The 27,595-nt window shown below is 36.6% G+C and overlaps 1 protein-coding gene across 2 annotated transcripts in view; it reads right to left on the reverse strand.

Annotated features, from left to right (window-relative positions):
* RABL3 (RAB, member of RAS oncogene family like 3) overlaps positions 1-27,595 on the reverse strand; it is a 38,479-nt gene that overhangs the window by 7,151 nt on the left and 3,733 nt on the right. Inside the window, exons 2-5 of one of the 2 annotated variants that reach the window (XM_004436524.3) lie at positions 25,886-25,977; positions 9,043-9,172; positions 5,128-5,242; positions 2,021-2,171 (exon numbers count right to left, since the gene is read on the reverse strand). In XM_004436524.3, the coding sequence (XP_004436581.1) occupies positions 2,021-2,171; positions 5,128-5,242; positions 9,043-9,172; positions 25,886-25,977 (488 nt within the window). The remainder of the gene's footprint in view (positions 1-2,020; positions 2,172-5,127; positions 5,243-9,042; positions 9,173-25,885; positions 25,978-27,595) is intronic. The other variant, XM_087439667.1, reaches the window with a different exon arrangement.

Raw genomic sequence — 27,595 nt, forward strand, 5'->3', positions numbered from 1 at the left:
ACCTATCAGGATTTAAAAAAATAAGTAATCTTCTCCCTGTTCATAATTTAAACAATTTGCCTTTTTTCAGGCACAAGTTAACTTTGATTCCATCTTTGATGGATACACAAGTTATATTCTTACTTTTCTATAGTTTTAAGTAAATTCATACAGTAATCAAAGATGCTAGCACTAATATTGTTAATTAGTTTTTTAGTTGAGGCTTTATATTTACTTGCTGAGTCTTTTTGACTGCTAGCTCCTTTTGAAACTCTTATCCAATTCTCCTCTTCCTTTTTTCTTCCCTACACACTCAAGATCCTCTTGTTTCTGCTGTGTTCTTGAAGCAGATACTGATAACGGACAAAAGTATGTTGTACGTGAACTCTGTGGAGACAGTGTTTGCCAAAGTACCGCCACTCGAGTACCTTACATCTTGTTAACAATGAAACGATGACCCTACCTTTGCCAGTAAAGTAGGAAAAACATATCTAGGTGATTGTCACAGAAATCCACAGGCACTAGAAACAGATACATTCCAAAATACATTAAAAGTAATTACTGCAACGAATTAAGTGTATTCAATGGTCAATTTCCCTTTGGAAATAACGTTCAAATGAAGTAACCTCAGCACTTCTTCAACAAGGATATTATACATTCTAAGTAGCAAGAATCCTTTGGAATATCACGGTCCTGTGCTGACCACTTGGGGTATATGCTGAATATTCCATGGTGGCAGCTAAGAAAAATAAGGCACCTCCACTGCAAAGTAGAAGGTAAAAAACAATGGAATGGCAGACAGAAGCTGACTCATTTATTGGTGAGGTTGAACCAAGCGGTGTTCACAAATGTTGACCCACAGAGTAAGGGCATCAGAATCACCTGGGTCACTTGTTAAAATTACGGAGTCCTGGTCCTTCTGCCAGACCTTATGAATAAAAAGCTCCAGCTGTGGGGCAGCTATTCAAATTTTTTCACAGATACTGTTGGTAATATGAATATGCAGTCAGGTTTGGGTAACTGTTAATCTAGATGATTTCTAAGAGTTCTTTTAGCTCCAAGATTCTAAATGTTAGTTGAAGGATAATTAAGTGGAAAATAGGCTTAAATGTAGAGCACAGCCTCAGAAGTCAGAGTGCTTGGTTTGACCTGTGTAACCTTGGCCTAGTTAACTCTCTCTGCTTCTAGTCTTCATCTTTAAAAATGGGGATAATAACAGTACCTACCTTATAGGCATGATGTGAAGATAATGCATGTGAGATAATGTACGTAAAGCACTAGAACAGCGCTCAGCATGTAAGTGATCAATCGATGGTACCCATTGGTACTATGAAGCCACCACTCCCACCACACGTCTGAATGCCAGTGCATTGAATATGTGGCAGAAATCCTACTTGTGAACAATGACACATAAACCATGACTGAAGCTGCTGGCCAGAATCATTCTCTGGGCAACACTAAGTGGTTTATATGAGGACTTTTCTTAGCCTTTTTAGTGCCCAGTTCTAACTGAGCAAAATATCTCAGGGAAAGACTCAATCCTCTGTATACACGTAAGTTTATATAAACTAAGGCTTATGAACCACACCTGGTTCACAGTTTGTAATTTTCTCATTTATCTATTTGTTTGCCCTTTAAGGTAAATTCTGTAGTTTAAGAAGCTAAGAGGCTTTTCTAAAGAAATAATAATCAAGGTACAGTATCAATGACTTTCTTTGTCACCTTAATTTAATTATTTTTAAATTAATTAAATTATTTCGATTTTGGTATGATTTTTAAAAATCTTTTCAAGAAAAAGCCCATCATTTACATTATTCATAGAACAAAGTTTGAATACTACAACAGATCAGCATACAAGGAGGCTGAAGTGACTACGCACATCTGACAATCTATGTTGATTCCAATCTTCACTACATTTTGGACTAGAACTCAGCCTGATTTCAAGTATAAAGCTTCTTTTGCGAGAATATGTGACTTAGGAAGTCTTTGGTTTTGCCTTCACCTGATAATAATACAAAGATGCATTAGTGAAAATACACACCAAATTAATCTCTTCTGCATTGAAATCCTCGGCCAAGAAAGCAGTCCTGGTTAAAACTTCATGGCGCTTGTTTTCATGAATCTGGTCCAGTTTAGTCCCTATTACCAATAGTGGGATTTGGTTATCAGCAAACTGTTCCCGGTCATAATCCCTGTGATAAATAATAACGAAGAGGTGAAGAGAATTTACCTTTCTGATGTAGATATGTAATATTTAAATTCAGCTAGCTTATACTATTTGACTGATAATTCACTGATTCTTGGTCACCCATCACCAATAAAACTACTTTTCTCCCAATTTCTTCCATCTACTTGTTTATGTATCAATCCATCTTTACCATCCATGGAGTTCCAACTATTCATGTAACTACTCAAAATTTGTTCCCATGAGTCTTTCTAGACTACTTGAATAGCTGAGTGCCCACCAGGTGTACTAAAGTAGGTTAAACTGACTTCTCTCAAAGCTAACAGCTCAGGAATTTTTCTGCGCAGATGCAGAGAGTGGCTTCAAACCTCAGTGGAGAGAAGAAAACTCAGGAACCTAGCACGGCACTCAAGCCTTGTGCCAGAGGGGAAAATGGCAAGCTTCTAGGTGCTTTCTGGGGTATGTAAAAGCTCTATATCTACCATACACATTTCTGTCTATGAATAATAAAGAAAAATAGATCATTTCAGGAAAATAAGAAATAGGAATGCTGAAGGCCAGAAGAAATCAACCATAGGTGATGCTATAGCCTGGAGAAAGATGGATTCAACAAATGGGAAGGGAAGGAAACAGCTGAAATGCAAAATGAATAGTAAAAGGAAAGAATTAAGTACCAAATAGTTGTTTGTCCTGACACAAGAGCTGCGGGAGGCAGAGGACAGGCAATACGAATCATTTAGGGTTAGTGGTCTTGGGTCATTAGCTATTACAATCCTTTTCTTCTATTTTTACCCAAAGGACAGAGTGGTGTTCTTTCTATTACTGAAAAGAACATAGAGCCCAATGTTGCTGAATTAATTTAAATTCTATTCACATATGAGAAATAAAACAGATTTGGATTTCTGACATGTTATAAGCTCAATTTACAACAGTCAGCAAAATCTGGTTGTAAACACCTTATGACAGTAAATCAATATTGCATAATACAATCAATACAACTCGGTTGAGCACAGCTTTTTTCTTTCCTTTAACATTTCTTTCTCTTTGAATAATCTAAATTGGGGGTGTGTGCAAAAATTTCAAATCTTTTTGCCCTTCATAATAATCTTACAGAGCCTCAGTTACTGTTCAGCTTTGGAACACAAGTGTTTTGAACTATGTAACCTCCCATTTCATAAATATATTATCATTCTATTTAGTGCATCAAAGCCAATAATAAGTTGAGTTAAAGATCTTTGATTTTTCTTGCCAACATCAACCCTGACTTAGGAGAAATGGTCTAAAACTGAAATTTGCTTTATTAGAGAATAAAGTGTTGAGAGTGTCCCCCTTTTGGATTATTTCCTTTTCCTATACTCACTAACTCCGACTCACATGCAAATTTTTACATATATTTTTATCAAACGTCTTTGATACACATATATCTCTGTCATTTGTAGTCTTGCACAATCTCTTGCACATTAACATATCTAAGTATTATAAACGTAACATAACATATATGTGTTGCCATATATATATACAATTTATTCTCTTATTTCTCTTTTCAGCTTTCCTTTTTTCTCACTTTCATTAAATCTTACATACAATTTGAAACCAGATCTTTAGATTCTTTGTTTTGAAACCATTAGGTAAAAAACTAATGGATAGATAAGGCTGATAATACCTTAACACCATAAAGAGACAGACAACCAGGTATTGTATTACATGCACAATACCACCTTGGCAAAAACAAAAAACGTTGCATCTTTCAGACCACTATATTTAACTACCATTTTAGAGAAGATTTAGGATTCAGAGAAACAAATTTAACAGACATTACAGGGATACAATCAGCAAAATCCAGGATATACAAAACTCTACAGGGCAAACAAGACATCTTCTTTCACAAATAAACTGCTAGAGGGTAAAAAAAAAAAAAAAAGGAAGGGGAACTTAAGATCAAAAGAAACTTAAGAAACCAAACACAATGAGTGGACCTTATTTAGATACTGTTTTGAACAAACCAACATTTATGAGACATTTGGGGAAATTAAAATAATATGTGATATTAAAGACTTATTGTTAAATTTTAAGTGTGACAATTATATTTTGGTTATGTTCAAAAAGTCTTATCCTTTAAAGTTACACATTGAAATATATATAGACAAAATGATGTGATGTCTAGGATTTGCTTCAAAAAATAAATGGAGAGACATACTGTGTTTATGGATTGGAAAATGCAACAAAAATTCTCCCCAATTTGATCTATAGGTTTAATGTAATTCCAATCAAAATTCAAGCAGAATTTTTGTCAATATAGCATGCCGATTTCAATTTTATATGGAAAAGCAAATGAGCTAGAATAGCTAAACAATTTTGAAAAGGAATAAAGTGGAAGGAATCACACTAATTTTAAGACTTACTCTAATGCTACAATAATCAAGACATTGCTGAAGAGACAGACACACCGATCAACAGAACAGAATTAAGGAGTCTAGAAATAGACCCATATAAATATGGTCAACTGATTATTGGCAAAGGAGTAAAAGCAATTCAATGGAGAAAGGGTAATCTTGTCAACAAATGGTTTTGGAACAAATGGACATTCATACGCAAAAGTCAACCTCAACCAAAACTTCACACATTATAACTAATTCAAAAAGGATCACAGATCTACAAGCAAACTTAAAACTCTAAAACTTCCGGAAGAAACATAGCAAAACACCTACATGATCTGGGATTAGGCAAAAAGTTCTCAGACATGATACCAAAAGCATAATACCTAAAAGAAAAACTTGATAAATGAGACTTTATCAAAATGAAAAACCATTGCATTGTGAAAGACACTGTTAAGACAATAAGAAGAAAATCTACAGACTGGGAGAAAATATTTGCCAATCAAACATCTTACAAAGTGTTATTTTGGGTACATTCCTATGATTGCTGTAACATTTCAAACCAATTGTGAAGTAATCTGGGCTTACCCATTTGTTACCAAGACTCCAGTTGGCACCAAATCCCTGTTGAGAGCCTCCAATGACCAACGATACAAATTTTGGGATGACTTCTTATTTGTTAAGTCATGTACTAAAATAATACCTAAAATAATCAGAGAAAACATGTTGATATTCTAACAATTCCTCTTCATTTTACAATTGGCAAAGTGAGGCTTAGTAAATACAAGCATTAGGTTGCTTAACAAACCTAGTATTTTAGTATTACTAACAAACTCAGACACAATTATTTTAAAATTTCCTCTAGAAATTCTTACAAATGATTACCTACAAAATTTTCTTTGTCAGTTATGTAACTTTTTGTAATTCTACGAGGGCTGACAAAATGTCATTAAATTTTTAGAATGTCTTTTCTTTTCTTCTTCATTCAACACTTACTGAGTGCCTACTCTGCCTGGTCCTAATTGCAAAACTACCTCGTCAATAAACAGAAGCAAAACTACATCAAGTATATAAGAAATTATATTCATTCGAAAAGTTAACTGTTTCTGCACGGTGCCTAGTACTGTCACAGACATCATACATACACATATTACTTACATTCACCAAAAATATTAAATAAAAAATGCATTAAAATGGTATTGATTTAATTTGATACAATTTCTATTCTTTAGCTGACAAAATGTTTTCCTGTAGATCACCTGGGCCTAAAATCAACTCAAAAGTCTAATTTTTTAGTTCATTGAATTAATGCTTAGCTATGTAAGCTTGCCACCTACAAGAGATTTAGTTAATAGAGCAAAAGAAACATGCCAGAGAAGAAAGTAGGAAGAGACAGTCAAGAAATATGAATAATAGAAAATAGATGGACTTTTGAGAGATTGAGGAAAAATAACAAAATGTAATGAAGTTTAGAAATACAATTAAACAGAAGCAGTTAAGATCCTAGACAGAAAGGCAGAGCAGGTAATTATTACAATAAGATACAGACAAAAGAGGAAAGCTTTAATGCCTAGTGGAATTTAGGGTATCATCTTGTGGTCAAAAGACTACAGGTTTTCAAACCCCCAACCCTTTCGTATATTACCCAGATTCTACTGTGAAGAGAGGACAGGAAAATGATGATTCCTCCATCTTCAAGACGTGAGGTATGTCAATTGGAAAAAGAAGGGCAGAAGAGTTAGAATTATTTGGCTCCTCTAGTTTTTACAACGAAGGTGCTTGTGCAAGTTATAGTTGACTTGTTCCTCCTAGCTCAGATAAATCTGTATCACTCCTGGCATCTGGAACAAACAGAGATCTGACAGTTGCCCCCATATCCAACTGCACTCACTCTACCTTCCTCAATAAGAGGTTCTATTAGGCATCAAGGACACATGATAGAGGATAGACTTAAAAAAGGAATAAAGAGCTACCATAAAAGAATATAGCTAACATTTACTCAGCACTTATGTGCTACATATTGTGCTTTACACGTGTTATCTAATTTGATTTTCAGAACAGTCCTATGAGGTAAGAATTATTTTACCTCATTTTATACATGTGGAAACTGAGGCTCAGAGAGGTTGGGTAACTTGCCCTAGGTCACGTGGTAAGTGGGGGTAGCCAGAATTTGAACTCAGGTAACCTGACAGTAAAAGGCTGAGAGAAAGCAGAATCAAGTCTCACTTAAGACAAAGGAGTGGCAGATATTTTCTCCTCTCCCTATTTCCCAGGTATAAATATCACAAAATTATGGGTGAGACTTTTGGTTGGGAGGGTGAAAGGATTACAAAGGCCTAGATGAGCTATTAGATGGACTGGGAGGAGTTTGTCTTTTGAGGATCTCTATTTAAGGCTTTTGAGCTCTTAAGGGCATTTGAGTACCCTTTTCCTTACTCTCCCTCTTTCATTTGGTCTGAGAGTTCTTGCTTTGTAGACGATGAGGTGGGGCCCAGAGGAAAGAAGTCAGAGTGATAGTTGATCAGAATATGTTCTAATCTTAAGAGAGAGAGGTAGGACACTTTATAGGTTTCTTTTGGGGATTACCAGCCTAGTTCATCACAGTGGGAGGAAAGTAGCATACGGAGGGAAGAAAGTTATTGCTAAGAATAAAGACTGTGCATTTGAATGGAGTGATCCTTATGCTCTGTTTCTTAGGAGACTAAGAATGGTAGACGGAGTAAAGAACCTTGAGTGCTTCTACCAAGAGAAATGTTCCATTGCTAGGGTGAAAGAACACAGAAATTTGCTTTTATTAACAAGGATTTTTTTTAACCTTTAAGAAACAGGAATATATCTCAGTCTTATCTGTAAAACTAACATAGGATATACACAATTATTTCAATAATATTCAAGGACGAGACAAGTCACTAATGAATAGTTAGGTATAGAAAAATAATCAAATAAATGTGGATTTAGATGGATTTCTTCTTCAGTACTTAAGTTTGCAACTCAGAATTCCACAAAGTTTCTAGGATTTGAATGGTCTTTATTATTTATTTATAATTCTTATCTTAACTTCTTCTCAAAAAGATCTGAACAGTACAAGTGTTATATATCCAAACTTCTCTTTGCCAGATCAGATTGATACCAACTTTGACAAGTCATTTGGCTGATATAATCCAAGCTTATCACTTGATTCTAGGTCTAAACCAGGCTTCATTTCTTTCTCTCCTTTTCTCTAAAAAATCACCTAACATTATACCAGTCTTATCTGACTGTTTTTCTCATCCATATACATTCTATTAATATATGCCATTATCATGTACTTTCTTGCATGACGATGTCATATATTAACACCACCATCTTATAACAATGTTTTGTTTCATTTATGAATGTTCTGTTTCTTCAATTAGATTGTGAAACTTGTAGACAGAATTCTGAGCTAAATGGGACATAGGTCTGAACTAACACAACTCATCCTGTATTCTATACTATGTATCCAATAGCAAGAACCTTCTTTACTTCTTTTTGTAGTATCCACAACAGCTTATGATATGAGAAGATAAGCTATTGAAAGAAGAATATAAGGAGTTAAGAAGGTACTGAATGCAATGCTTCATTCAGTACTGAATGAGGTCTAAGCATAGTATAAATTAGGTCCTATTAATAGCTAAGCAAACACCTGGAGGGAAGGGGTGAGATGCCAAATCTTTTGGTACCTCAATCAAAGACAAGTTGAAATTATATTTCACAGTAAAAAGTGGCTTAAAGAATGAGCAGGATGTGAACCTATGACATACAACTATCTACTGGGGCTTTGGGGGGAAAAAAATGAATAAATAAAATCTTTAAAAAAAAAAAAAAAGTGGCTTAAAGAATGAATTAAAAAAAGAGAAGACGATAAAGAAACGCTATAGGTAAATTACAGGCGCCAGTGGTTTAGTCCCTTGATACAAAGTAGGAACTCTATGAACTGCAATTATGTGCTCTATTACACACCTCCACCTGGAAGTCTCCTCCAGGTATTTGAATATCTATAACTGGATGAAATTTCTGCACCCCTAAAAACACCATTAGGTAGCTGTTTATAATTACACAAGACTCCCTCCAAGGGAGAGATGAAAAAAATCTTTATCTTGGTGACATCTGGCTTATACTGTGGGACTCCTAATGGTTCTATTGTACCTACTCAACTGACTGGAGAACAGCACTCCCAGGGGACAGTGTTTTGAAAGTTCCACGTTTTACGTCAAGTACCCAAAATACAATTTTATTTCTCAATATTTAGCATATGACAATAATATAAATAGAAACACTTAGACAAAGCAAATATTTAACGTTCTGAATTACATGGTTAGAACCTAGAAACAAAATGGTATGTGATATGCAGATTTAAATTAAGAGTTGTGAGTAATCAGATCTTTCTTAAATTAAGATAAGTCCAGCATCCTACAGCATTCCATATCAGATGATCTATATTCCTAGACCATTAACAAATGGTAGAAATAAAAAATGCTTTACCATTTACAGAGTTGTAGAATACTGCTCTTGTGCTTTTTACACTGCTGGCACTGCCCACAGAGCCTCCAACATCCCATAATTCTATATAGTAGGTCTTCTCTTCTGGGGTTCCTTCTTTGTAGTCATGAACCTAACAAATCAATCCATCAAAATAATTATTATAGCCACTAAGAAAACTGATAAGCACTCTCATCCCAGTTTAAAGCATTGGACAGTCCATATCAGCATCTCACCCTCTGATCCTCTGACTACCACCTGCTATCTTTCAAGCTTCCTCCCTCTAATACTTCAACTCTAATGATAATCTTTGACCTCAGACGACCTAGTTAACTGATCCTAACACCTTTCAGGGCTCCCCCTTCCACTTCCAAATCCTCACTTCCTTCCTAACTAACCATAAATTCCATGATTCATTATTTTAGTGAAGAATCATATTGTATTCACCCGAAAAAAATTCCAACCCGATTACAGTCATGTGTCACTTAACGACAGGGACAAGTTCTGAGAAATGCATCGTTAGCCAATTTCGTCTTTGTGCAAACATCAGAGTGTACTTAAACAAACCTAGATGGTATAGCCTAGTACACACCTAGGCTATAAGGTATTAATCTTATGGGACCACCATCGTATATGTGTTATGTGGTGTACGACTATATATTCACCTTTTCCCTGATTCCATGTCTGCAACCCAGCTAGCTGAATGTGAAGCTCAGAAAAATACACATTCAAGTGGGCTGGATTCATTTTAAATTCCAGTGTACCTTTGGAGCTGCCCTTCAATCAGTTCCATAGTCCATTTCCTCTTTTCCTCTCCTAGATAACTCATACTTTCTTCTCTTTTTCAAATTTCCAATATCTCTTCCCTATTCTTAAGCACAGCTAATAACCTTGCTTCCTGAGACAGAAGCCATCAGAAGAGAACTTCTACAACCTGTTCTTCCCCTATCTATCCACCTCCTTGCATCTGTGCCCACATAATCTGCTTACCTCCAGCTATTATGGATAGGCTATCTGTGTCCCTAAGGCCAAATCCCCCTCTTGTGCATGAGATCCCATCTCCTCTTTCTTATCAAAGAAAGATAAGATTGGTGTAGCTCCACCAATTCTCCCCTCTCTCCCTTTCATCATCAAATTTTCCCTCTCTGTCAGATAATTCCCACCAGCACACAAACATGCCATAATTTTTCCTATCTTAAAAAAAAATCCTTCTCTTGACTTCATGCACCTTCTCCAGCTACCATGTCACTTCTCCATTCCTTTTTACAGCAAAGCCCTCCAAAGAGTTGTCTGTTCTCAACTGTCTCTAATTCTTTTCCTTACATTCTCTTCTGAACTCATTCCTGTCACACTTTTGCCCCAGTTACCCCACTGAACTATTCCTTGTCAAGGTCACCAACGGCCTCCACATTGCTAAATCCAATGATCAATGAACAGTTTACATCTTACTCTACCATTTGACACAACTAATCACTCCTCTGCCTTGCAATACTTTCTTCTCTTAGCTTCCAGGATATCATACTCTCCTGCTTTTCTTCCCACCTCTCTGGCTAATCCTTTTCAATCTCCATTTGGGTTGTCCTTATCCTTCTGAACTCGTATTGTTGGAGTGCCTAAGGTTTAGTTCTTGGATCTCTTTTCTTCTCTCTCAACACCTGCTCTCTTGGCAATTTCATCTAATCTTACGATTCTAAATGTCATCATTATGTTGATGAATTCCAAATTTATATCTTTTCTGGACCAGTCCCTTGAACTTCAGACTACCATATCTACCAGACTACAATTTGGATGTCTAAAAGGGACCTCAAAATTAACATCTCAAAAAAAGTTTCCTTATTTTCCTCCCAAACCTAATTTCCTAGTTTTCTCTGTCTCAGTAAAATGCAATTCCATCCTTCCAGTTACTTGAAGGGCCAAAAACTTAAGAGTGATCCTTAACTCCTTTCATACTGCATATCTGACTTGTCAGCAAATCCTGTTGCTTTTGCCTTACATATATATCCAAAATTTGTTCATTTCTCACCATCTCCGCTATTACCACCCAGGTCAAAGCCTCTATCCATCTCTTTGCTTGAATTAATGTAATCATCTCCTACCTGGTATTCCTACTAAAGCCTTGCCCTGCTCACATGCCCACCCAAACGGTGGTTTTCCATACAGTAGCTACAGTGATCCTTTTATTTATTTATTTATTTTTTAAATTTTATTTATTTATTTTTTCCCCCAAAGCCCCAGTAGATAGTTGTATGTCATAGCTGCACATCCTTCTAGTTGCTGTATGTGGGATGCGGCCTCAGCATGGCCGGAGAAGCGGTGCCTCAGTGTGCACCCGGGATCCGAACCCGGGCCGCCAGTAGCGGAGCGCACGCACTTAACCGCTAAGCCACGGGGCTGGCCCCTACAGTGATCCTTTTAAAATGCTAAGTTAGATCATATCAACCATCTGTTCAAATTCCTCCAATGACTTTCTTACTCAGAGTAAACTTCCTTTCTCATGGTCTAGACTCTATAGGCATTTAATTTATTGCCTGTACTATACAACTATTCAAACACAAATTCAGATACATGGTAACTTATCTATTAGAATAAAGCTAAGAACCAGATCATAGTATGGTGGTTCAGGGGTGTACATCACAATCTTCTAAGAATTTTTTTTTTTTTTTAGAAATATACAAGCTAACAAACGCAAAAATAAACATATGGGACTACCTCAAATGAAAGAGCTTCTACACAGCAAAGGAAACCAGCAACAAAATGAAAAGGCAACCTATGGAATGGTAGAAAATATTTGCAAATCATACATCTGATTAGAGGTTAATATCCAAAAGATATAAAGAACTCACACAACTCAATAGTAAAAAAACCAAACAATCTGATTAAAAAATGGGCAGAGGATGGGTTCAGATCCCGGGCGCACACGGACGCACCGATTCTCCGGCCATGCTGAGGCCGCGTCCCACATACAGCAACTAGAAGGATGTGCAACTATAACATACAACTATCTACTGGGGCTTTGGGGAAAAAAAGGAGGAGGACTTGCAATAGATCTTAGCTCAGAGCCGGTCTTCCTCAGCAAAAAAGAGGAGGATTAGCATGGATGTTAGCTCAGGGCTGATCTTCCTCACAAAAAAAAAAAAATGGGCAGAGGAACTGAATAGACATTTTTCTCAAGAAGACATATAGATGGCCCACAGGTACATGAAAAGGTGCTCAACATCCCTAATCATCAGGGCAATGCAAATCAAAACCACAACGAGATATCACCTCACACCTGTTAGAATGGCTGTCATCAAAAAGACAAGAGAAAACAATATTGGCAAGGATGTGAAGAAAAGGGAACTCTTGTGTACTGTTGATAAGAATGTAATTTGTTGTAGGCACTAGTGAAAACAGTATGGAGGTTCCTCAAAAAATTAAAAACAGAACTACCATATGATCCAGCAATCTCACTTCTGGGTATATGTCAAAAGAAATGAAAACAGGATCTGGAAGAGATATCTGCATTCCTATGTTCATTGCAGCATTATTCACAGTAGCCAAGATTTGGAAACAACCTAAGTGTCCATCAATGGATGAATGGATAAAGATGTGGTATATATACGCAATGGAATATTATTCAGCCGTGAGAAAGAATGAAATCCTACTATTTGCAACAATATGGATGGACTTTGAGAGAATTATGCTAAGTGAAATAGGCCAGACAGAGAAAGACAAATACTACATGTATCACTTATACGTGGAATATAAATAAACGGTCAAACTCATGGAAACAGAGTAGAAAAGTGGTTGCCAGGGGTGGGAGGTGGGGGAAATAGGGAGAGACTGGTGAAGGGGTACAAACTTTCAGCTATAAAATGAATAAGGTCTGAGGATCTGATGTATAACATGGTGACTATAGTTGACAACACTGTACTGCATAAGCGAAATATGCTAAAAGAGTAGAACTTAAATGTTCTAATTAAAAAAAAGATAAACGTGCAGTGATGGATGTGTTAATTAACTGGATGGGAAAAATCCTTTCACAATGTATACATATATCAAATCATCACAACGTACACTGTAAATATCTTATAATTTTATTTGTCAATTATACCTCAATAAAGCTGAAAAAAAAAGGAGAGAGAAAAGTCCTTAAAAAAAAAAAAAAGGCAATATGCATGGCAGACTTACAGAATCAGGACCTTTGGGGTTCAGTCCTAGGCATGCTTACTTTGAACAATTCTCCAAATGATTTTGCTGTAACCCTAGTTAAAAACTGCTGATTTTATAGAATGGAACTATCAGGAGGTGTAGATTATACTCCTTGATTGCCATTCATTATCCCCAATATCTTTGGGCCTTAGTTTCTTTAAATGAAGGAGTTGTATTATGTGTATTATGTGGCTTTGAAATAATAAAAAACAAGATAGCCTGGTAGTTAAAATAGATGTCATAAAATGCAGTAAAACTCACATACTGTATTTAATAGAATGCTTCACACTTTTTACTTATTCCCAATTTTTCTGTTCAAATCCTTTTGTCTAAGGAAAAGTTTAAGTAAATAAGATACTCTACAGATAGGCAAATTGACATTAAGAGAAGACAATTATCAACTGATTGACAACAGAGGATAGGACAGAAAAACAAGAATAGCAAAGTCATAGCAGTTGGGGACCATTTTGGATAATGGAAATTAATCCTACATATTGTGATAAAAAGTATCACTATGTTGCTATATGGCACAAACAACTGATCACACGTGATCATGCTAAGGCATCAATAAAAAGGTTAAACTACATGAGTTCTGTTTAAGAAAACGGGGAAATGTATATTTTAACAAGATTTCCAAGCAAAACCTCTGAAAAAGAAACAATACAAGGTGTTATAAGTAGTCAGTTATCTGTTATCAAAAAGCTCAGCCACGTTGGTGAAGATTTCTTCATCCTGCTTCCCTGCCCTGTGCCCTAAAACCAATCAGGGCGGGTTAGGCACTCCTCCTAGTTGCTCCCGTAACACCTTGTACACCTCTATCATTTCACTAACCACACCGTCTTATTTATCTGCTGACATCTCTCCTATTAGACGATGAGTGTAAGGACAGGGATTATGTATTATTCATCTTTGTAGGCCTAGAAAATAGCATAATACCCAGCACATATTAGATGCTTGGATATGTTTGTTTAAATCAACAAATAAATTTAGGATGTCTCTTCCTCCAAGGTTTTATCACATTCAGTTTATTATTTTACTGAATTCCAGTGCTTCTCTAGTACAGTTCTGAGAATAAACTAAATCAGAACCAATAGGAAGCTTGTTAAAAATACAGATTCTTGGACCGCTCCTGAAGCTTCTTGTGTGGAGCTCAAAAATCTTTATTTTTAAAGAAAGCTCCGTAGGTGATTCTGATACATAATTAAGTTTGGCAACCACTGGAGTACCCAACATTTTTCTCTAAAATTATTTAAAATGTCTAATGTTGCCTCCCCCAAAAGACTGTAACTCCTCTAAGAATAGCCACTATGTAATACAATTTCAAGGTAGCATGCTCTCTTATTAGCTTTGCAATGCTAGCCAGCTCCCTTTTGGCTACACATACTCCCAGACCAGATTGACCTACCCACCTCTACTCTTCACCACCACAAAATACCTTCTCTAATCAAATCTTTTCACGTTTCCTTCCAGAATTAGAAGAGAAGGTGGCCTTCTTTTTTTCCAACTTGCTCAATTAATACTAAGTTTAACTTAATTCACATGGAATGAGTCCTAAGAACTTTAAACCAGTGGCTTGTAGCTTGTAGCTATGACATTCTATCCTTTACATGGATGAGTGATCTCCAAGGGAAAGCTTGATATTATAACAAGTATTGCTCTTGACACAATAAGTGGTACCTTGGTGCTATACTAAGAGCCCAACATGATGGAGGGTAATGCCCAACTATAAGAAACGTGTTTTATATTTAAATCAGGTCATCAAGGATCTGATACTTAAAGTCATTACAGACCTTACAGCTATACAAGGAAGGATTTTCTCAACAGGTAGCAACAGTATGTGCTGATCATCAAATGGGAAAAGGAGACATACTCCTCAATGCTGCTGTCACTTTGGTACTTCTCTTGACTTTTTATTGGAAAACAAATCAAGACTAACTACAAAGGTTTTGTCTCATTTGAAGACTTTATTCATTGTTTGTAACTTTTAAAAAGCAGAAACAAATTTAGTAAAGAAAATTATATACATCAAGAAAGAACACTGGATATTATAGATGCTCTCTAATAAGTTTGGTTTAGTATGTGTGCCTGTAGGATTACTATTAAAGAGAAGCAGGAAGGCAGGAGGTTTTAGGAGAGAGTTAGGAGAAAAGAGAGGACAGAAATGAGCAACTAGGAGAGTGCAGGGGGAGCAGGAATTGAATTTGTCTCATTCACTGCTATACTTCCAATTCTTTATGGTGTCGGATCCCCAGTAGGTATGCAACATATGCACTGAGTGAACAAATTAATGAATGAATAGTATAAAGGTTGCTGCTAATTGCCTTTTCCTATCCAGTAATCTTGTTTCGCCTTCAGCCAAGCTCATTTTCTCTATGGTTTTTTTTTAAAAAAACCCTTCACTTTCCTTCTGTTCTGTACCCATTTACGCCATTACTTAACCTCTAAACTTTGTGAAAGATTAACTTAAACCCCTGTCTCTATTTCCTCTCTGCCTACTCACATCATTTGGTTTCTGCCACTAACATTCCATTGCACTTTCAAAGGACAGTACTGACTTCGTCATCACCAAATACGATTCTTTTTTCTCTCCCTCAGTCCTTTATCTCTATAGTATTTCATACTAAAAATCAAACCCTCCTTCGTGAAATTCCCATCTCTCATCGCTCTTGTGGTATTTCATCATCTTGGCTATCCTCCTACCTCTTTGATCAATCTGTCTCTGACCCCTCTTGTCACCTTCAACTCTCTAAATATACCCCTAGGTTGTCCCTCAGCTCTTCTCTCTCTAAATTTTCTTTTTTGAAAACCTCGTCAGCTTTCGTGGTTCAGGATTATCTCTGCACGGAAGACTCTAACTCAGAATTCTCTCTTAAGCTTCAGCATCTTACTTCCAAATGCTTTCTGGACAGCTTCAGTTGGATAACTCACAGATACCTCCCTTCATCATGTCCAGAACTGAATTTATTATCATTTCCTTCTCTTTCACATAGAATATATAGCCCCTCCTTGGGGAATAGTCCATTTGTCCATTGCCCAGGCCACTCATTCAAACATTAATACCCGGTATAATTTTCCATTCTTCACAGGAGCCTTATTTTCTCTCTTGAACTGCTATAACACTAATTTTCAGTATCAGTGCTGTCCCACAGAACTTTCTGTGATGATGGAAATGTCCAATATAGTAACCACTAGCAACATGTGACTACTGAGTAGTAGAAATGTGGCTAGTTCAACTGAGGAACTAAATTTTTAACTTTGGTTAATTTAAATTTAAAGTGCCACATGGGGGCCAGCCCCGTGGCTTAGCGGTTAAGTGCGCGCGCTCCGCTGCTGGCGGCCCGGGTTCGGATCCCGGGCGCGCACCGACGCACCGCTTCTCCGGCCATGCTGAGGCCGCGTCCCACATACAGCAACTAGAAGGATGTGCAGCGATGACATACAACTATCTACTGGGGCTTTGGGGGGAAAAATAAATAAATAAAATCTTTAAAGTGCCACATGAGTTTAGTGGCTACTGTACTTACAAGTATTAGAATACTTTTTTCTTAATACCATTCTGGAAAAAGAGGCAGCACAGAGTAGTGATCAAGAGCACAGGCTCTTGAACCAGACTCCCTGGATCTGAATCCCAACTCCATTACCTACTAGCAATGTGACCTTGGGCAAGTCATTTAATATCTCTGTGCCTCAACTGCTTCATGTGTCAAATACGGACAGCAATAGTACCTACCTTGAAGGGTTGTTGTGGGAATTAAATGAATTAGTATGTAAAACAGGTGCCTAGCCTAACTAAAAAGTGTTAGCCATAATTCATTATTATCATCATTTTAAAGATCATTTATATAAAAATCTTGTCCCACCTCTAGATCCCACCTCATATTCTTAGTGAGGATAGAGACTGCTTTTTAAAAAAATTTCTCCACAGTGCTTCCACATTGTTATGCTGCCCAAAGAGAAATTCAATAAATATTGATTGTATGCAATGTGTAAATTAGAGAGTTAAAATCCCATTAAAGTGAACCAGAAATGACAAATCAATTTCCTTATTTATAATTTGTGAAAAGATTAAGTTCTGTAAGTCTTGTTTTCATAATTAAGAGTAGCCATGCATTTATATTTGTCTCATTAGACTTGGGGCAACAAAATTAGAAGACAGGAATGAATGAATACCACAAAATAAAACTTTTCTCCCTTTTCCCTTCAGTTCAGTTATGAACACCTCTGTACTGCATACTAAATCCAGAATGTTAATAATTACTGATTACATACATTAAGCTCATTAGCTTTACCCCGTACTTGAAATTAAACAATTACATTATCACCTTTATCCATCTCTATTTTTGGTTGGCTCTTAGATGTGAAATGAGCTAAATGGGGCAACTGTTTCTAAGAGTTCTGAAGAGTGTGTATTCATGGGTCTACACTGATTCCGGATATCCTTCTCACAGGTTTCAATTACATGGAAGCTGTAATTGTAACATAAAAGCTGCTACAGAAGAAAGTGTTCTTTCAAGCTATTTAGGTAAAGGCTTTATCAGATTTAATCAATCTTGCTAGAGGGAAGAAACGTTCACTTCATTATAACAATAGCCAAAATGATTTACATGTCTAGGACAACTTTCCTTAAGATTATCAATCAAGAAGGCCTTTCACTTATGTTGTTGCTCAAGAAATGCATTCTTCATACAGATGGAAGACAGAGATCAACCAGCCCAAGATACAATGAAGGGTAATAAAAGTAGGTCACTTTCAGCCCCACATGCTTCATTCTTCCACAATAATGCAATCCAAGCCAGGCTGGCTTTAAAGGAGTCAATTAGTACCATACTCTTTCCAATAAAATCAGTCACGTTACATGAGATGTGTCTTTGACTACTGTAGCCTTTATTCCAGCCTCTTTTTGGGCAGTTTTATGTCCTTCCCAGTATTCTTTGGAACTATGGAGGGAGTTAAAAAATCTGTAGTCTAGCATTAGCTAACTCAGAGGAACTCCAATTTCACTTTCTCCAAAGCAGGGGTTTCCAAAGGGAATTGTTACTGTCACTTCTAAAACTGGGTCAGAGTCTTGAGAAGTAACTAATCTCATGCTGGACTGCTCTCTGGCACTTGCATAGAAGCACTCCTTGCAGACACAACCAAGCCTCCATCTTCATATACAGGGGACTGTTGGGACAAAGTTTCCTTTGGAAATTTTGCCACCAGCTACACTCAACACATTTTACATCTCTGTTATTCTCAGTTACCACACACTTTGGGTCCTTAATTGGTTTCTCATATTCTCATCCCTACCCTGCTTTCTGCTTCCTCTACCCATCATTCAACCTCTAATTGTTTTCTTCCTCCAAACCTTTCCACTTTTCTCCTGGAACCTTACTCCATGGTTATAAAATTCCAGTATATCCTTATCTTCAACCTCACTGTACCAACTGATGCCAGCCTCTACTCTGAAGACACAACTTCTCCTGCTGCCCTCTCAGATGGATGCGGTTCACTCTTCCTCATTCTAATTACCTTGGAGTTGAAAAACAGGAAATGCCTTGCTTACTCTTCAAAGCTCCTTCCAGTACATTAGTCCTCTGCCCTTATATAAAAAAACCTGTATTCTTTAGAGGCTTTGGGCCATCCAGCCCTACTCCCTTCCCTCTCCCCTAGCCTTACTGTTAATACCTGCTAGCTTCCTATCAGTATCGGATTCATAGTCTTGCCCCTCTGCTCTAAGTCGTCATTAACCACTTCCATATCCACTTGGAAAACTGATTCTACATCCTGTTTGATCAGTCTTGCCAGAGGTCTATCAAGGACCATTTTTTGGCTTTGTTGATTTTCTCTATTATATATTTGTTTTCTATTTCAGTAATCTCTATTCCTTTCTTTATTATATCCATACTTTCTTTGGGTTTAATTTGCTGTCTTTTTTTCTAACTTCTTGAAATGGGTAGTAGTTTCATTGATTTTTTTCAGGCTACCTTTTAGAGCTCTAAGGCTCTAAATTTCTATCTACACACAGCTTTAGCTGCATCTCTGAAATTTTGTTCATTGTGTGTCAAAATATTGTTTCATTTGCATTGTGATTTCTTCTTTGACTCATGGGTTGTTTAGAAATGTGGTGCTTAATTTCCAAACATTTGAGAATGTTTATTATCTTTTTTTATTGATGTTTTAATAGTTTATAACATTGTGAAATTTTTGGTTGTACATTTTTGTTTGTCCATCACCACATACATGTCTCCCCTCACCCCTTGTGCCCACCCCCCACCCCCATTGTCCCTGGTAACCCCAATACAGTTTTCTCTGTCCATGTGTTGGTTTATATTCCACATATGAGTGAGATCATATGGTGTTTGTCTTTCTCTTTCTGGCTTATTTCACTTAACATAATACCCTCCAGGTCCATCCATGTTGTTGCAAATGGGACGATTTTGTCTTTTTTTATGGCTGAGTAGTATTCCATTGTATATATATACCACATCTTCTTGATCCAATCATCAGTCGAGGGACACTTAGGTTGCTTCCACTTCTTGGCTATAGTGAATAATGCTGCAATGAACATAGGGGTGCATAAGCCTCTTTGGATTGTTGATTTCAGGTTTGTTGGATAGATTCCCAGTAGTGGGATAGCTGGATCGTAGGGTATTTCTATTTTCAGTTTTTTGAGGAATCTCCATACCATTTTCCATAGAGGCTGTACCAGTTTGCATTCCCACCAGCTGTGTATGAGGGTTCCTGTTTTTCCACATCCTCTCCAACATTTGTTGTTTTTTGTCTTGGTGATTATAGCCATTCTAACAGGCGTGAGGTGGTATCTTAGTGTTGTTTTGATTTGCTTACCCTGATGATTAGTGATGTTGAACATCTTTTCATGTGCCTATTGGCCATCAGTATATCTTCTTTGGAGAAGTGTCTGTTCATTTCCTCTGCCCATTTTTTGACCGGGTTGTTTTTTTGTTGTTCAGTTGTGTGAGTTCTTTACATATTATGGAGATTAACCCCTTGTCAGATATATGTTTTGCAAATATTTTCTCCCAGCTGGTGGGCTGTCTGTTCATTTTGATTCTGGTTTCATTTGTCTTATAGAAGTTCTTTAATCTGATAAAGTCCCACTTGCTTATTTTTTCTTTAGTTTCCCTAGTCTGGGTAGGCATGGCATCCAAAAAGATTCCTTTATGACCAATGTCAAATAGTGTGTTGCCTGTATTTTCTTCTATGAGTTTTATAGTTTCAGGTCTTTGATCCATTTTTGAGTTAATTTTTGTGAATGGCGATAGCAGATGGTCCACTTTCATTCTTTCGCATGTGGCTGTCCAGTTTTCCCAACACCATTTATTGAAGAGACTTTCCTTTCTCCATTGTATGTTCTTAGCTCCTTTGTCGAAAATTAGCTGTCCGTATATGTGTGGTTTTATTTCTGGGCTTTCAATTCTGTTCCATTGATCTGTGTGTCTGTTTTCGTATCAGTACCATGCTGTTTTGATTACTATTGCTTTGTAGTATGTTTTCAAGTCAGGGATTGTGATGCCTCCAGCTTTGTTCTTTTTTCTTAGGATTGCTTTAGCTATTCAGGGTCTTTTGTTGCCCCATATGAATTTTAGTATTCTTTTTTCTATTTCCGTGACGAATGTCATTGGGATTCTGATTGGGATTGCATTGAATCTGTAGATTGCTTTAGGTAATATAGACGTTTTAACTATGTTTATTCTTCCAATCCATGTGCATGGGATGTCTTTCCATTTCTTTATGTCATCATCGATTTCTTTCCACAATGTCCTGTAGTTTTCATTGTATAGGTCTTTCACCTCCTTGGTAAGATTTATTCCTAGATATTTTATTCTTTTTGATGCAATTGTAAATGGTATCTTTTTGAGCTCTCTTTCTGTTAGTTCATTATTAGCATACAGAAATGCAACTGATTTTTGTAGATTGATTTTGTACCCTGCGACTTTGCTGTAGTTGTTGATTATTTCTAATAGTTTTCCAATAGATTCTTTAGGGATTTCTATATATAAAATCATGTCATCTGCAAATAGTGAGAGTTTCACTTCTTTGTTGCCTATTTGGATTCCTTTTATTCCTTTTTCTTGCCTAATTGCTCTGGCCAAAATCTCTAGTACTATGTTGAATAAGAGTGGTGAGAGTGGGCAGTCTTGTCTCGTTCCTGGAGAACGTTTATTAATGATTGATTTCTAGCTTACTTTCATCGTGCTCAGAACATACACTGTATTATTTTATCCATTGAAATTTGGTGAGATTTGCTTAATGTCCCATTATATGGTCAATTTTGGTAAATATTTCATGTGCACTTGAGAAGAATGCTTTTTCTGTAATTGTTGAGTACAGTGTTCTAAATATGTCAATTAGGCTAAGTTTGTTAACATTTTGTTCACATCTTTATCTCTGATTTTTTTATCTGCTTGTTTCATCAGTTGTTAAGTGTTATAAGGATGAGTATTATAATCTCCAACTATAAGTGTTGATTTGTCTTTTTCTCATTTTAATTCTGTTCATTTTTTGTTCACATAGTTTAAGGTTATATTACTAGATGTGTATTAATTTAAGATTATTTAAACTTCCTGAAGGATTTAACATTTTATCATTGTGATATGTCCCTCTCTATATCTGGTAATACATTGTGCCTTGAAGTCTATCTTGTCTGATAATAAAACAGCTAAACCAACTTACTTTTTTTCCAGTTTTATTGAGATATAGTTGACATTTAACTTTGTATTAGTTTAAAGTGTGTAATATAATGATTTATGTATATATTGCAAAATGATTACCACAATAAGTTTAGGTAACATCTATCACCTCACATAGTTATAAATTCTTTTTCTTGTGATGAGAACTTTCAAGATCTAAGTGTCCATCAACAGATGAATGGATAAAGAATACTATTTAGCCATAAAAAGAAGGAAATCCTGCCATTTGCAACAACAAATACATATAAATATATGTATCTCTTGTAAGTAGGATACAATTAAATTTGGTTTTGATAACCAGTCTGACAATCTTAGTTTTTAAACTTGATTCTTGGACCTTGCCCCCAGATATTCTGATTCAGAGTTATACATGGTGCCCAGGAATCTGCATTTTAAGAAGCACCTGAGGTGATTCTGATATAGGTGAATAGTGCTTTGAGGAAGACTGGGATAAGAGAAAAGCTACAAACTACCTATACCAGAAATGAAAAGAGGAATATTACTAAAGATCCTACATATATTGAAAGACAACAGAGGATACAAGAATAATTTTTTTGACAATTTTCATGAAATGGATAAATTCTTCCAAAAATGTAAGTTACCAAAATTAACAAGAAAAATATAGTCATTTTCATATTTTCTTTAATGCTATTTAAAAATTTCCCACAAAAAAAACTTTAGGCTCAGATGTGAATTCTTTCAAATATCTAAGCAAGAAATAAGACCAATCTTACATAGACTCTTCCAGAGAATAGATACAGAAATAACACTTTCCAACTCATTTTATGAGGCTAGCATAATAATCCTGATATCAAAACCCCACAGGAAGATTATAAGAAAGGAAAATGATAGGCCAATCTGTCTCATGAATTTAGATGCAAATATTTTAAAAAATATTAGCAAACTGAATCTAGCGATATACGAAAAGACCAATACATCAAGACCAAGCTGGATTTATTCCAAGAATGCAAAGTTGGTTTAACATTTAAAAGTCAATCAACATAATTGATCATAGTAACAAAATAAAGCAGGAACATTACAATTATCATGAAAAAACAACGGATAAAATCCAACGCTGGCTCATGATACAAATTCTCATCAAAATAGGAACAGAAGGGAATTTCTTTAACCTGATAAAGCATATCTACAAAAAATCCTACAGCAAACACCATACCTAATGGTATTACGTTGAAAATTTTCCGAGATTGGGAATGAGACAAGGATGCCCATTTTCACCACTTCTATTCAACATTGTACTGGAGATTTAGACAATTCAATAAGAAAAGGAAAGAAAAAAAACATGACAAAAGGTAAATTACATGAGCAGACTGGGCTCTGGGTGGGGGATAAGAGGGGCAGGGCAGGGGTAAAGAGGGGGGCAGAAAATTGAACAATTTCAGTTCAATTTCAACTTCAACTTATAAAGTACTATACCTTAACTTCACATCTATTAAGTTTCTCTGATCCTCCCAACAAACCTGCAGGCTAGATAAAGCAGGCGTTATTTACCTCTATTTTGTGGATGACATACTAAGGCTCAGAGAAGTAAACTGATTAGTCTGCAGTCACTCTTTAAGAAGCAAAAGGCAAGACGGGGATCGACTCAGGAGGTGGGAGTTTAAAGGGAGCTAGAAAAGTCCAAAGAGAAACTTGTGAAGAACTTGCTACTGGGTGTCCCAAACTTACAGAAAGTTGCCACTGAACTCATTATCTGGAATTTGTTTTTTTTCTATATCTAAGAATTTGGGAACATAGCAGGCTGAAATGACACTGACTTCAAATTCATAGAAATGCCATAAAAATATTTTTAAAAATAAAGAGGACAAGCTCAAGAAAGGAAAATCCCCAGATGCTAGAAAAGAAGACAAAACTTAAAATCAGAGTGAGAAGTGGGAACTGACCCAGATTCAGATATAGCTTCAGGGGCTGGTCCCTGGAGTTTTAGTGCCCATCCAGGAATAGAGATTTGTTCTCTGTATATGTGGGTGAGTGACAAAGACAAGACTGTAGCTCCCTTCATGAAACCTGGACCCTTGATGAGCTTCCCAGTCAGTGCAAGAGAGTAGGAAAAACTCTATCCACCGGCTCAGGAAGGCAGGAAAAACTTTCTATTGGGGCCCTTGGGTAGGGGTGGTAGAGAGTAGATAAAAGGTCCACAAGAAATGGAAACCACATGCCCATGCTTCAATCAGATATTGGGGGAATTTACATTATCTAGATGGCATGGAAACTCCTAGCTGAGAAATTACAAGGACCACTGAAATCCCTAGTGCTCTGGCAGCAACAGAAATGAAAAGGCACTGTTCTTTCACAACACAGCATATGGGACTTCCACAGGGAAGAGGAAAAAAATCCTGTTGAAGATGTGATCATCTTTAAGAACTACAAACTATACAAACACACATTTTCATGAAGTAGAGTCAGCATACACAGCAAGTAGAACATCCACAACCCACCCAGAAAAAAATAGAACCATCCAAAAGAAACCATAAAATAGTATGTTAAAAATGATTAAAATAAAAAGTAAAACCATAATGAAAGATCAAGATATTTTGAAAATTATCAACATTTGAAAAAGAACCAAAAGGAACATCTAGAAATTAAAAATTACAGTTACTAAAGTGAAAAACTGAGTGGATATATTAAAAAGCAAATTAGACATAGTTGAAGAGATTTTTGGTTAACTGGAAGGCACATATGAGTACATCACCCAGAAGGCACCAAGGAGAAATAAAGAATAGAAAACATAAAAGTGCAATTAATAGATATAGAGGACAAGGCCGGCCCCGTGGCACAAGTGGTTAAGTGCGTGCCCTCTGCTGTGGCGGCCCGGGGTTTGCCGGTTCGGATCCTGGGCGCGCACTGACACACTGTTTGTCGAGCCATGCTGTGGCGGCATCCCATATAAAGTAGAGGATGGGCACGGACGTTAGCTCAGGGCCAGTCTTCCTCAGCAAAAAGAGGAGGATTGGTATCAGATGTTAGCTCAGGGCTGATCTTCCTCACACACACAAAAAAAGATATAGAGGACAAAAATCTAACAGAAGTTCAAAAGGAGAGGATAGAGGGAATGAGGGAAGACCAACAAACAATGGCTGAAAATTGTGAAAAATGAAGACAGATATGAGAAGCACAACAACTTCTGAATAGGATGACTAAAAACTAATCCACACCTAGACACAGATTAGTGAAACTACAGAACATCAAAGACGCTATTAAAAAAAACCTTTTAAAAGCAACTAGAGAAAAGAAATTACCTTAAAAATGAATAATAATTAGGCTGACAGAAGACTTCTAATTAGCAGCAATATAAGTCAAAGACCTTGGAACAATAGCTTCAAAGAACTGAAGGAAAATAACTGTCAATCTAGCTACCTACCATTCCTTCCCTATTTATTTCTTAGCTCAACAGAGAGAGGTATGCCAGCAGAAGAGACACTTAGGATGAGCTGGAATTAGCAAACACCAACAATATCTGGGAAGATACTTAATTCAATGGAAACTGCACCTGTGTCTCCTATATGTGAAGTGGAACAGATGACCTTTGCCTCTATACTATATTTCTAGCCAAAAGTTGGCTGTCTCAGTGGCAGAGGCTTAGGCAGAATTATTTATGGAACATGTTAAGTGAACTCTAGATATATAGCATAGTAATTAAAATTGAAATCTCTGGAATCAGACTAATGGGGATCAAATCTTGACGTCGCTTGTTACGCATTGAGTTAATTTGGTCAAGTTACTTTACTCCTCTATGCCTTAGTTTCTGTAGCTATTCAAAAAAGATTAAATAAGCAAAGACATGTAAAGCATTTGGCATGGTATCTAGCACAGAATAGGTGCTTAATAAAGCTCAGGCATTATTATTACCTAGTCTTGACTAGAGTACTGTAATTTGATCATGCAGTTTGAAGGAGTTATCTTTAACATGACTACAAAAAAACTAAAATATAAGAAACACGTACTCTGACATCCACTGAGCAGCCCACAGTCCATGATGGATTTCCCAGCACTTGATTTTGGCACAGAAGATGAACTAGTGAAGATTTCCCAACCCCTGAAAAAGATATGAGAACTCTGGTCATATAAGAGACATGCTGAAATCTATTATGGCAAAAACAAGACTGAGAATATGCAGTAATAATGGTATGTAAAGTATGGTTGTTTAAAGGATTTCACCATACCAACCATTTAATAAGCTTTATTGATAAAGAGAAGATGGTCGAGGACAGTGGTTCTCTTAAATTTAGCATCAGAATCACCTGGAGGGCTCATTAAAACACAGAATGCTGGGTCCTGCCCCTAGAGTCTCCGATTCAGCAGGCCTGTCTTGGAGCTCAAAGATTGCACTTCTAACAAATTCCCAGGTGATGCTGATGCTACTGGTCCAAGGGCCTCACTTTGAGTACTAGTCTAGGGGAATTTCATATGAACTAATCCCTTTCCTTTCGAATGATTTCATCTATTTAGCCTATTTTAGAATTGTAGAATATTAACAGATCTTGGAGGTCATCCTCTATCCTGACCACCAAGGCAGAAGTCCCTACCACAGCACCTTGTTAGATAGTCTTTCACATTGTGCTTGAACATTGTCAGTAACAGGGACTCATATTTCACAATTCCATACTTAAGACACTTTAGTTCTTCCACACAGTGATTTTTAAAAGGGAGCCAACCATTTGGCCCAGACTTACCCTGTGGAAAAAGAGAACAACTCTACTCCCTCTTCTACAACATGGCCCTTTATCTTAGGGCAGCATTTTATTTTCTTTTAGAGCTCCTGGATTGAGGGCAATCTAGTTATTAATGCTAGGGCTAGCATTCTGAGATCTGTATGAAGAGGAAAGGAAACAAGTTCTCCCTGTACATCCATGTGTAGTCACTCATTCAATTAACAGCATTTTGAGATACCATCATGACAAGCATGATTGGTGAATCTTGATGCATCACTAGTTGTATCAAAATTTAGACCATCCCTTTGTGTGCATTGTGTGTGTATGAAACTATCACTTATGTTTATTTTTTATTATAAAAAGTTATATTTACAGATAATCTAGAAAGTATTAAAAAAAGAAGGAAAAAATCACCTGAAGAGCACTGTTGTCAACAAGTAGGTTTATTTAATTCCATAAGCAGGGTTTTTCTGTAAGCAGGTTGTGACCGTGAATATATACACGGTGTACTTAGCAACAATAAAACATAAGCCTTTGTTTACACAGCTGGTTCTGTTTGGAATATCCTTTCCATCTTCCCCCCTCCATTTCCCCTCTGTTGGCCTGGTGAATTATTTTCAAGACTCAGCAACATTCTAGTTACAAAGTCTTTTCTGACTCCACACAGGTAGAACTGAGCACATCATCCACCATTGTCTGGGTCTCCACTGTATCCTGTACATTTTTCTACAGAGCACTTAAACACATTATTGCACTTGTTTGTTTATAGGTTTTATTCACTCTGTTTAAGTTCTCTGAGGATTGGGACTGGGTTTTACTTATCTTTTTATCTCCAGTACTCAGAACATGGCCTTAATTAGTATTTATTTAGTGACTAAAATTTTCCATGTTACTACAGAATCCTCCTAAACATTTTTTTTTTTTTTTTGTGAGGAGATCAGCCCTGTGCTAACATCCGCCAATCCTCCTCTTCTTTTGCTGAGGAAGACGGCCCTGGGCTAA

The sequence above is a fragment of the Ceratotherium simum genome, chromosome 15 (assembly GCF_057802395.1).
Source record: "Ceratotherium simum simum isolate JZ-2026a chromosome 15, ASM5780239v1, whole genome shotgun sequence".
Lineage (NCBI taxonomy): Eukaryota > Metazoa > Chordata > Mammalia > Perissodactyla > Rhinocerotidae > Ceratotherium > Ceratotherium simum.